The sequence below is a fragment of the Cryptomeria japonica genome, chromosome 10 (genome assembly GCF_030272615.1).
Source record: "Cryptomeria japonica chromosome 10, Sugi_1.0, whole genome shotgun sequence".
Lineage (NCBI taxonomy): Eukaryota > Viridiplantae > Streptophyta > Pinopsida > Cupressales > Cupressaceae > Cryptomeria > Cryptomeria japonica.
The window spans coordinates 538,147,462-538,160,141 of record NC_081414.1 but is presented as its reverse complement, the minus strand read 5'-3'; the positions used below and the strand labels follow the sequence as shown (position 1 = coordinate 538,160,141).

Here is a 12,680-nt window from a genome sequence, read left to right as displayed (position 1 = left end):
TGACTTGGTTGGAGATCCTTTTAGTATCCTATAATGATGTAATTGTATGTTATTACCAGTACTGTTGGACAGTGGCCCTGATTTAAGTGATACTGTCAACAGTTTAGTTTGTTGTTTTAATATATTATATTATTATAATAAAGTTTCTGCTGATACTTCACATTAATAATCCCTACAAACTATAAAATTTTAAGGTATTAACATGGATTACTGGAGGGCAGTAACTCAATTAGAATTGTAATATTAATATTTGAATCATTAAAGATTCACTTTTATGCAGGATTTCATTGATGATATGTTTGGATTTTTTAATGTATTTTTTGGTTGTGGTTGTTCTTGCCATAATATCTAGTTATTAATGGTTATTCCTTTACTGTTTTGTCAATGCAGGTTCCTCATTCTAATAATTATGTATTCAGATATACAACATCATCAGATTCCAAGAAGAACGGACCTGAAGTTCGTGTTTCCTTAGTGGAGAATAGATCCAGGCGAAGTGCACGAATATGGAGGCTTGGCATTGTTGTATGTCTCATGTATGCCTGAGTTGGCTTTTGTATTTGCGAAAGGTTCAACATGCATAATTCTGTTTGGTTGTATGCTATATTTTGTTTGTACTTTCCATAATTTCTTCTTGAGGCATTTTGAAGGTCACAAGTTTAACACTTGACCTTTTGATTTTCAATTATGAATGAAATGTTGAACATCTAAGACCAAGATTACAATTTGGTGTTGCAGCCTTCAGCACTATTGGTGCTTATCAGTGTAGGCCTTCTGCTTCGCTACAATGATGAGAGGAGGGCGATTCCTAAAGGTATGAGGATGCATGATTTAACATATTTTAACCATGCATGTGGTTAGGTTTGTGAGATTTTTGTGGTAATGCTCTTTGTGCAAGCAAGCAAGCAAGATGCAAGCTTGCATCTGGAGATTCTGATAAAAAATATTTTCTTTTCATGGCTTTCAAAGGCTTTTTCTTTTGGTTCTCGAGGAAGAGGAGCACAAGGCACCTAAAGAATGTTCTGTAAAGGATGTGTTCTTAGGGATCTGGGATGTATTTCCTGCATTTTGGGGATAAAGGAATGGGCCAAAAACTTCATTTCCTTGCTTGAAATGTTGGTGAAGCCCCACGGATGTTGGTCCTAGATTGAGGATGTTTCCCTATATATTGTTTTTCAACCTGCCAGATACTTGGCCCCACATACTCAATGTTTATTGTGTTTGCCTAAGCAACCAATGTCTATTGTTTGTAATATGTATTATACTAAACAATGTATCATCTTGTACTCCACATTCTAGTTCACACTGTTTTGTTTGGGATTTTGTTCGTGTATTAGTTGAAGTTGAGAGATCTACTTGTTTTCTGTTTGCTTTCAAGCTTTATGTTTGTGCGAATGGTATTTTTTTGTGTTCAACTAAGCTAGGTTTTATTGATCTTCCACTTATTGAATGTGAATATCAGCTATAGACTTAATCTATGTACCTAGCTTATAGATATTAGACATTTATATAAACATTATTTATGCTTTGACATAAAGTATTAACGCATATGTAATGACTAATATATTAACTATGTTCATATAATATTAACTTAACACAATGAAAGTTATAATTAATTTAACTTCCTCTCTCTCTAATCATTCAATGTGCAAACATATTTCTTGGTGTGCTCTTTTCCAACAGTGTCTCCTTACAACATTTGTTATTAGAGCCTTCCCAAAAACCCTTCAAAGTTGATTGCAACCATTGTCAAATTAGTGTCAATTGTTGATTTAAGACAGCTAGGCAGAGGTGGAGCAAAATTTGTATGTTTAGAGTTGGTTGTTATAGCTAAGGGTAACATTATGTGTGTATATTGCGGGAATTGTGTACAGAGACAGGGCAAAAAATCAAGTAGAAACTTGTTGGCTGAGAAGAAATCCTCATAGGGTGTAGAGGGTTGAGTGCTAGGACCAAGTGGATGCAATAGGGTGTGCTAGGACAGATAAATTCATGCAAAACAAAGTTTGTTATGGAACAAATGTAGAAACTTGATCATTTGTAGGGTTTTCCAGAGAAGTTTCATACCTGCAATTTTCCGCAATCGTCGTATGCAAAATTCCATAGATTAAAAAATCATAAAAAACTTGTTTGATTTTTGAGTTATTACAAGTCAAAATTGCTTCCCAATCACTTGCCCTAAAACTCAAGAGCAAATGGTTGGTGTGAAGCTTGCTGAATAATCGACAGTCCAACTTGAAAACTTGCTAGTTGGGGCAAAACATCAGCTTGTGATGATAAAGGCAAAAAATAGTTTATTTTTCACTAGTGTTCCATAGGGATGCGTCCCCCCTGAAAATGCAGGCATTTCCGAGGCGGGGACGTTCCCAAGACATGGGGATGCCTCCAAGACGTGGGGATGCCTGGGGGACCTCCTTGTACCGTTCCTCCATAGCCACCAAGTTTCCTCACCAGGGGGATGTTTCTCAAAAGTTTCTTGTGTCAACAATGCCAAAGGGGACGCTATGACGTCCTTGAGATTCCCAGACGTCCCTCAACCTTGGAGGAGACTTGCAAATTTTTAAGACTAATTGGTATTGTTGAGTTTATCTTAGGCTGTTTGGCATTGTTTGGGGGCGAACATGGTTGCATAGAGTGGGTTTTAGGAGGCTTTAAGGGATTGTCTGGACCTACAATGGTGATGTTTCAGGCTTGTAATATTTATCAGTACCTAATAGTAGAGATAGCATTGTTTTAGTTTGCATGGTTCTTAGGCTTGTTAAAAAATAAAAGATCGTCTAGAGTGGTCATTACACATATAAAGATGTTTTTCATGATGATAATATTGAAATATATTTATGCTATTATTTCTATACCTTGAGCTGAAATGATAGGGGTAATTAGAGCTTTTATAGTCTTTAGGGTTAGATCCTTTTAAGATACTCTAACACAATCTTTCTACTTATAACTTAATGTTCAAAGTTCAATGCAATCATTGCAAAGTGTTTACTTATTCCTTATATGGAAAATTTTTATAACTAATTTTTCAAGTACTATATGTATTATGTCACCGTCGCTCCCCCTCTGCCCCCCCTGCCATCCCCTTGGCATTCCCAAACTTTAGGCCCCAAGATGCGTCCCCTTGTCCCCCCATCTGCATGTCCCCAAACTCACTGGAACACTATTTTTCACACTTTCACTCGTGTAGCTCTCACTCCTTGATGCATTGACATAATTTCTTGCAATATCAAGTGATTTTACTTGATTTTTAGTGACATTGAGCTGATTGTCCCTTCATCATTTCTCCTTTTTTTAGAGATTTGTTTTGTTTTCCCTTCACATTTTAAGGTATTATTATTTGCTTTGAAAATTTTGTTGTTGTTTAGTTAACTAATAGGGTTTCACAAATAAACAATTGCACTATTTTGTTTGATGGGTGGATTGATGGAAGGAATCACACTCTAATTAACTTTGTCGTGGTTTCAAGTGATTAGTTGGTGTTCTTGAAGTCAATTAATGCCTTCAATGCAATAAAAATGTTACATTTTGGGGAGGAGAGTTCTAAGGAAAGCAAGGAACTGTGGTGCACTGACTGTAAAGTAGGTCACATAGAAACAAAGTGTCCAAAGAAGTTGTTCTGTGACATCTATTAGGTATTGGGACATTTAATCAAAGAATGCTCATACAATCTAAAGACAAGAAGCACACTAGTGCTTTTTACTCAAGGGGAACAATCAACCCCTTCGACCACACCTCCAAAACCACCCAACAATTCTAATTTATCACTTGGTTTATACCTCAATAGGAATAATCGGTACAACAATAACAACAATGGCCCAAGGAGCATAATAGACTACGGCACCAAAGGGAGACTAATGATCCGGTGTGGAAAGTGCAACGCATGTGGTCACTTTACCCGAGAATGCCAAAGCGGTCAAAATAGTTCAAGAATGTTGTGCAAGTGGTGTGGATTGGGTAATCACGAAGACATCGACTGCCCAGAATAGAAAGGAGTAAATATGCTGGTCGTGGAGGATTCAAACAAGGAAGTTTTGGTGATCACTTGATTACAATCAAAGAAGGCAGTGTACCCAGATCCTTGTACTAAGAAAGAAATAATTTGAGAAGCCAAAGACGATGTGGAACAAGTGATGGCCAATGAGAGAAGAACCTCGAAAGAAGCCACAAGTACTTCACTACAGTCGGAGTCTAAGGAAAACATAGTACAACAAATGTTGTAGACAACAATACCAGTAAAGGTAATAGACCTTTTACAAGCTCTACCACAACTGAAAGTGGCAATCACCAACATAGTCAGTGACAACACAGTCAGCGAGAACCAATGCAAACCACAAGAAGAATCGATAGTGGAACCACCACTCAGGGGCAATCAGGCTACTTATCCCATGCTGTTGATGGTGAGCATCCAAAAAAGCTGGTTGTTCTCGAGATGGAATTTATGGGGAAGAACTTGACAAACACCATCGCCAATGGAGGCTTGGGAGTTAATGTCCTTCCTAAAGACACTTGGAAGTGTCTTGGAAAACCAACTCTTTGTCTGCCAACATTCCACTTGGTAGGTGTCAACCAACACAGTATCAAACTATTGGGAACATTGATGGCACAAAAGGTAACAATTAGGATGCAATAGTTCCTCTTGGACTTTGTAGTGATCCCATTGTAGAAGAAGGCGTACAACGCATTGCTTGAGAGGGGATGAACGCAACTAGAAGCGGAACACCCTGACCATCGAGAGCAAAGGAAGAAAGTACATCATTGACTTAAGGAATTAGGCAACGAGTGAAGAGTTGGCATCATTCGAGTCAGAGTCAAAAGACAAAGAGTTGGGAATGGACAAAGAAAGGAAATGCATGGAACCAAATGATGAAGATGAGACGTGTTCCTTGAACGGGTTATTTCACTGGTAGATGGAGGATTATGAAGTTTTTCACCGTGGATGCAATATGTTACAAATTGGGGAAATTGAAGAAGGCAACCAAGGTACCATGAATAACACATTTCCTTGGAGTACGAAGAATATGAGGGAGTAGAATGTGTGAATGATACCTTGGCTCATCATTTTGATAGAGACAAGATAATAATGTACGAGGAGCCGAGTGTGAAGAAGGTAAACCTCAGTGACAAGGACAACCTGAGAGTCAACAAGGTCGGTGATGACTGGGATCCAATACTCGACGGCTACAACAATGTCGAAAAAGGTATGGTAATAGACAAGATTTTTGATATAGAGCCTTTTACTTGTTGTGAGTGAGAATGTTTTAAATGGTTGGGAAGACATGTAAATGGAGAAACAATATGAAAGTAATAGGAAATTGGAGTCAAAGGAAAAAAATGAAAATTGACATAAGAGAAACAAAATGAGAACGTAAATTAGAAAACAAGGATTATAGAAAAAATGAGAAAATTCAAAATTGAGCAAATCAAGGGGATTTTCTTTTTTGGAATACTATGGCTTAGAAAATCCAAATAAAAAAGAACAAAATTTGGCAAGTGGAGAAAAGGAAATTTTTTTATTAAAATATTGAAGTTAGAAAATATCATTAAAATGCTGAAGATAAAAATTAATGAGGGGGCCAAATTCAAAAATATTATAAAGTGTGAATTAAAATTTAAAAAAGTACAAGGAAATTAAAAAAAAAGTTGATAATTAAAAAATTGGAAAAAGTGAAGGTGTTTTCTCACTTTCGACCACTTTATAATTCACACCCGGCCAATTTTTATTTCACACATTTGGCAATATCATTTTGGTTCTTAGCAAACACTTGTAGAAGGGTTTCACTATTTTTGACAACTATAATTTTTCTTAGTCTTGGTGGTGGCATCCATACCACACTATACGACAACTTTATTACGTGGGAATCCGACTTCTTTCCGTATGGTTACATTTTCTTGGTGTTCGACAGTCTTAGTTTGAAATTGTAAGCTCTCATTTTCATGTAGTATGACATTGTTCTCTTTCCATTGTATGAACTGTTATGAAATCCTTGGTACAACAATATTCATCTTTTTGTGTATGGTTTGTGCAAAGTATCACCGTACAACCCCTATGGCTATTTCTATACCATCTTGTATGGCCTCCTACAAACTTGGTACAACATCTTGCAAACTTGGTATGGCTTCCTCCAAAATTAGTACATCTTGAAAAATTGGTACGACTCTTACAAGATTTGGTACAGTGTCAATTTCGGGGTTGCATTGTATGACCTTGACAGGGTGATAATAGTGTATAGCCAAATCTGTACCAATTTGTACGGCCTTAGCATTTACCTCATGATGTATGATAATTTATGGTACGACCTTGTTTGTTTTGCTTCGTATAGCCTCCTCTTGGCAACGTATGACTCTTTAAATTGATACGTCGACCCTTGAAACTGGTACGGTGCAAAATATTGGTATTATACGGTCCTTGAAACTGGTATAGTGGCAAAATATTGGTATGGTATGACCCTTAGAATTGGTATGATGGCAACATATTGGTATAGTATGACCACTTAAACTGGTATGACAACAATATATTGGTAAGACACGACTCTTAAAACTGGTACGGTGGCAACATATTGGTATGAGTCGACAATAAACTAGTACAGTATGGTCTTCAAGCATTTTGTTGGTATACTGATTATATTTCCATAGAGACACAATATGGCTTTGTCCGTACCACTATTATCAATATTGCTTGAAATTCATCCTATGGCATATAGTCATACGACGGTCAAGCACAATAAATCTTAGTTTACAACACCTCACACCATGACCTTGCCCCGACATCAGAACTGTTTCAAGAGACATTGTGTATTGCAAGCATTACTCAAGGGTTATTATTCATTGCCAAGGGTACAAGTGGCAGGCATGGCAACCAACAGTAGCAAAGAGAAGAGATTCAGTCCCTGCATTAAATTGGGGAAGGCAACCAAAGATTACATTATTACAGTTGACACCATTACTTGGGAGAGCCAAAGTGTCCAAAGCTGGAATTTTGGTTTTGTGTGATGTTATTTCATGTAATAAGGTCTTTTGTGACCATCCTAGGTTGATTGGAATCATGGTTGGGTTCTTATGTGATAGGGAATGCAAAAATGTAAAAATTGTCAATGTTGCACAATGTTGCCAAACAACTTTTACATATTTTTGTCATAGAGTGCATAATGATGTTTTAGTTAGTCTCTAATTTGAAAATTGGTTGGGGAACAGTTGGAGAATCGTTGTAAACATGTAAAAGGCCTTGTATCATTGACCCAAGAGGTCGAATGAAGTTTTTGGAGGTTGAAACAATCACTAAAATCATTGTTTCCTGCAAAGCTGAACACGTTTTTGACTGTTGCAGTGTTTTGTACGGATCTGTACTACCTGTGTATGACTTGCATGCGATATGGTTGGAAAGATAAATGAGTTAGCTTTCATTTGGCTTTGGTTTGGTTAAATTTCATTAAGTTTTGAGGAAGATACAAGCAATTCTTTCTAGGTGAGTCAAAAACCCTATCTAGGGTATCCAGTGACAAAGAAAAATGAATAAAACCCCATTCCTTTGGTGAAATCTCCCCAAAATTGGTGGAATGGCCTGTATTTTTGTGTTCTTCAATATTTCAAGGTTGCAGGAATAGGGAGGAAGGTTTGCCTATGAAAACATGATGACCTAGGCCTGATATCTCTATGTATCGGGCTGAAACATTGGCGTAGAGGACTAAATGTGCATTGTATCCATACAAGGAAGTGTGGACCATTGTGGGATGTTAACGAGTGTTTATGAACCCTGCCCAAACCAAATATATGCTTAAACAACCTTTTGGTATCATTTTGGAGACCAACCCCAAGTTGCCCATAAGCCTATAAGCCTAATTAGGCCTAATTCCAACTGTAACAGTCAAATTTGGACCCTATCCGTACTAAGGAACCCTATCTCATTTTGAGATTTGTTTTATAAGGGCCAAATGGGTATCCAAATCTATGTTTATAGTTTGGTTATCATGTCTGTGCAAAAAGTTATGAAGGATCAGTCCTATTAGGAGGGCTACAAGGCCTAGTGAAGTTTTGTGAAGAAAGTGTCTAGTGTGATGCCCCAAATGCCCTTCTAATTTTTTGATTGAGTTTGACATCATTCCTACCACTGCTCTGCATCAAATTGGTATCAGAGTATAGGCTGATCAAAACGAGGGAACAAGTTGAAGTGAAAAGGAATAAAGATGTCTCAAAAAGGGAACCTAGTGGCTAGAGAAGTAAATGAATTGAAGGAGAAGCATGCTAGAAAAATGAGGGAGATGAAAGAATTGACTGAATCCCTTCAAGCCAGGCTTGCTGTAGTAGAGACAAACCAAAGAAGAGGTGTGGACACAGGGGATGTAAGACAACATTTGAAGAGCAAAATCACCAACAATTGAACAATGATTTTGATTCAAACAGCTGCAGCATATACCAACAATTCTACAAAAACTCTCTCTTACAAATGAGAGACCAGGAGGTATATATAGAGTCTCTTACAAAATGGATGGCCAAGGTTAAAACTAAATCAAGGGCCAAGATCATGCCAACAAAACCCTAGAATTGCCCTAATTAGGGTTTACATAAAAAATGGTGCCACCAACATATGGCCCAATAAAAAGATACCTAGTCATCAAATAGGGAATCTTCTAGAAGATTCCTCCCTGCATCTCTCTCTCTCTCTCTCTCTCCCCTAGCATACTCCAAGAATCTAGCCAATACAAAATCTAACTCCTCTATGGAAATGCTAGGCAAGGTATCCTGCTGTAAATCAATCACGTCCAATGAATCCGAGCAAGCGTCCAAAGTGTTCTCCCAATCTGGCACGAGCTTCTGTGAACTATGAACATGAATCAACAAAGAGACCAATTCATCTATCCAACTCTTCTTCAAAGAGTCCAACTGACAAAAATACATAAGTTTCATCTTGTCTCTTAATTCGGCTAAGTGTAAACCACTAGCATCACTAACATCAACACCCAATAACTCCTCAATTGAGGCAAGGATCTTCATTTGAATGTCCTGAATCAATCCTTCCATCTTTGTACAACTCAATTGGGCGTTCTCATAAGTTGATCTCTTCCGGCCAATGAACAATATCAGCCATGGAAATCGTATCTGTCTCCACTGTGCACAATGCTCTCGCTGATCAACGTGGACTTAGGAATCTTCTTCAAAGCCCTGAGGCGTGGAATAGTCTTCTCCTAAATAGGCCGGAATTCTTCCCAAACTCCCTCCAAATATTGGATTCTAAACATGAGCCTTGTTGTCCTATCATATGCCTAGACAAGCTGAGTAAGGAAATCATCTGCCTGTTTTCTTGCACTTTCAATCCACTTCTCCACCTCCGAGAGTGTATCTCTCGCTGCCTCATAGTGTGAATGTAGTCCACGATCAACCGCAATAGGGGAAATAAGGGTAGGATTCTCATGCCTTATCCCCGCAATATACTCTCTAAGTCTGATATTCTCTTCTCTGTACTTCTCCTTCTCTTCAATTTCTCTATCTAACCTTGCGCTGATCGCCTAAAGGTTATCACCAACCTTCTGAAACTCTTGCTCTCTTGATGTATGGCCAAGGGCGACTGAAGTAATTTGGAAATCCATAGGAGTAGCAATTTCTACTGTCACAGCTCCAATAGGAACAACCACCTGCGCTATCCGCATTCCTGTCTCATCTCTAGCTATGTGCGACAAAATCTTAGCTCTCTTGGGTTCTTTCTCCTTATTGCTCCTAGCTAGGTAGTCATCAATGTTATCAATAGGCTGTACCTCTATCATCTTCTTACTCTTTCCATACTTTTCATCAGCCAATCAGGAATAGCGGCCATGTCTATACCATCATCGAGACACATATCTCGATCGAGTCCTCTCAATGTCGAGATAACATCGTCATCATCATCAGGATTACTCCTGGTCAAATTATATACCTTATTTCCCAAACTAACCTCCAAAAGGACAGTAGGGGATCCCGACTGATCATCATTCTCATTTAGTGGAGCAGATGTTGCCGTGGTATGTAACTCCTGAATATTCTCTGGTAGTATCACTGTAGGCAGAGTTATTCTTGATAGCCCTACAATTCTATGGGCCCCTCAATGCGAAAGGTTATCCCTTTCCCTATAACATTGCCGGGTCTCCTTATTCTGTTATGTTATTTCAATTTCCTTAATTGATGAGATATTGAGAGGTGGTGAAGGAATGATAGGTGAAGGAATAATAGTCTTTTGTTTCTTCTTCTTGACCTCCTCAATCTTCTTCCCTCTGGCCTTGACTCCTCCTGGCGTGTTTTTCTTTCTCTTGGGAGCTTGACTCTCTTCATCTGCATGAATCCTGACATCACTGATAGTCCTCTGATCATCTTCAGAAGTAGATTCTTCCGGTTTCATCTTTTCATAAGTGAAGGAAACACCCATATCAACTAACTTATTTATCTAAATATCTACCCATGTACGGGAGAAACTCAAGGCCTCTCTCATCAATACATTCAAATCAATCTCTTCTGATTTTGACAAATTAGGCAATAAGATTGCCTTCTTCATTTCATTTTCATACTGTGGATGCGTATGATCCCTGTCATCTAACACCTGATCAGGAATGAGGAAAAGTCCACACTTCCTCATGAAATCCACTGACATTCTAGACCACATTCGTCTCTCCATTGCCTGCTCGTCCATCAGGTTGGCCCAATAATCCTCTATGTCTACCTTGTGGATGAACTTCTCTCTCCTGATCCTTCCAACTTTTTTATCGGGATCAAATCTTTCTCTTTTTTGGAAGGTTGCAAATCGATAGAATGCAAACTCCTCACTTGCAGTGTTGGCGGCTAAGGCAGACTGGCAAACCTCCAACTTCTTCCCAACTGAAATAGGGAATGTCATGCCTATCCTATGCTTCTCTCTCTGAATGGAATCAAACTCTAGAAGCTGTCTCACCACTTCCAATAAAATCATTCTGTCGGAGGGATACCTAGGAAGCCTGTAGGGTTCGGATTGAAACCCATGAATCCTAAGGTACGTGAAAGTGGGAAACTAAATATACCACGATCCATATTTGTCTATTAGCTCTGTTGCCTCCTTGGACAATCTTCTGTGGATTCCGCTTTGCAGCATCCGCGTGATGTACATGGTGAATACATTATTCACTCTCTTATAGTCTTCAATTCTATACATGTTCAGCTGGGGATAGCACTCATGACTCTTGAATTGCCCTTGCCTATTCCTGACTTCACCTCTGCATATCAATCCTTTGTATGAAACAAACCATGCAAGTAGGTATACCAAGTAGGAAGTCATGGCGAAAGACTTGGACCGCTCTACATTCCTCAGCTGAAAGTCCAGATTGTCACTTATGATTCTAGACCAATTTATCAATGTCCCTCTAAGACAATTTTGGATGAAGTAGAACATCTATCCATTGAATATTGCACCCTGTGGCATCCCCATCACTCTGTTAAGCAGGAATACTAAGTCACTATATTCCTCTTTGAAGTTTGTGCACATGAGTGTCTTGGGAGCCTTGGAATGATGAAGCCTAGGCTCAATCATCCACTCTTTGTTTATTATACTCTTACACACATCCATCTTCTTCGTGTACCGCTCTTCATATTCATCCCTAGTTGCATTCTTCATATTTGCTCCACGTGGAATTCCAAACACCTCAGCAATCGCATCCTTAGCAAGGTAGGCAATGACAACGCCCTTAGGAATCTTGATCATTCGCGAGCGAGGATCATAACATCGTGCACACTCCAAGATAAGCTCATTGCATTGTATGGACCGTGGAAATCCAGTGGCTTGAAAAATACCACTCTTCATAATGTTTACGTACGCTGGGGAATGAATCTGATTTCTGACTCCAAACATCCGGTGTCGCATCAGGTTCAGGCTCAGGAAATGCATGTTTGTATCCGTAATCTCCTTCCATCTGGATGACATCTTGGAATGTGGATAGAATCCAGTCTCCAGTATCTTCTGTTGTTCTCTTCTTCCTTAAATCCGGACTTCGACATCGCACCTGTACGAAGCTTGAAGTTAGAACTTAGGAAAAATATAATATTCTTAATAGAATTCCTGACTTCCTAATGATTTAGGCTAATTAGAGTATGAAGTCAGGAAAATAGTCCACCCTCTAGGTAGATCTTAACAATTTAAATACAAAATTTGACAAGATTAGGGTATGAAACCCTCATGAAATCAACACCTCCTTATACTTAGAAATTTTCGTGCAAATCATAGTGCAAAGGAGTATATTGGATTAAGAGTGACTAGGGAAAGGTGTGAAAGGTTGTATATTCACAAAATTTATGTTTGAAGACACCTTCCGCAGTCAACAATGGAGGTCACAATTCTGAAGACAACCTGCAACTATATGAATAAACCTCTCAAAACATGTTGCAATCATTCAAAAATATGCACAAACTTGATAAAAATCAGTCTTGATGATGAAAATAATCAATCTTGGGAGCATAGGTATTGCTGGTAAAAGATAAATTTTTGAGGACAAGCAGCCAATAACATAGTTGCAGACCTGAGACAGCCCTCCAATGGCTTGAAAATGATCCCAAAATGCCTCCAAAATGTCTCCAAATACAAATCGCTAAAGTTGCAGCTGGCTGGGCAATAAAAGTTAGGTTTGAAGATTGATGGACAGCCAACAATGGAGGTCAAACCAGCTGAAGCAATGGTGTTAAAACTCAGATCTGAG

At 38.6% G+C, this 12,680-nt stretch overlaps 1 protein-coding gene across 1 annotated transcript in view; it reads left to right on the top strand.

The window, feature by feature from the left end:
• The first annotated feature begins 202 nt into the window (after positions 1-202).
• LOC131060846 (protein SCO1 homolog 2, mitochondrial) overlaps positions 203-12,680 on the top strand; it is a 140,854-nt gene continuing 128,376 nt past the window's right edge. Inside the window, exons 1-3 of the mRNA XM_057994263.2 lie at positions 203-220; positions 391-525; positions 739-814. Of these exons, the coding sequence (XP_057850246.2) occupies positions 203-220; positions 391-525; positions 739-814 (229 nt within the window). The remainder of the gene's footprint in view (positions 221-390; positions 526-738; positions 815-12,680) is intronic.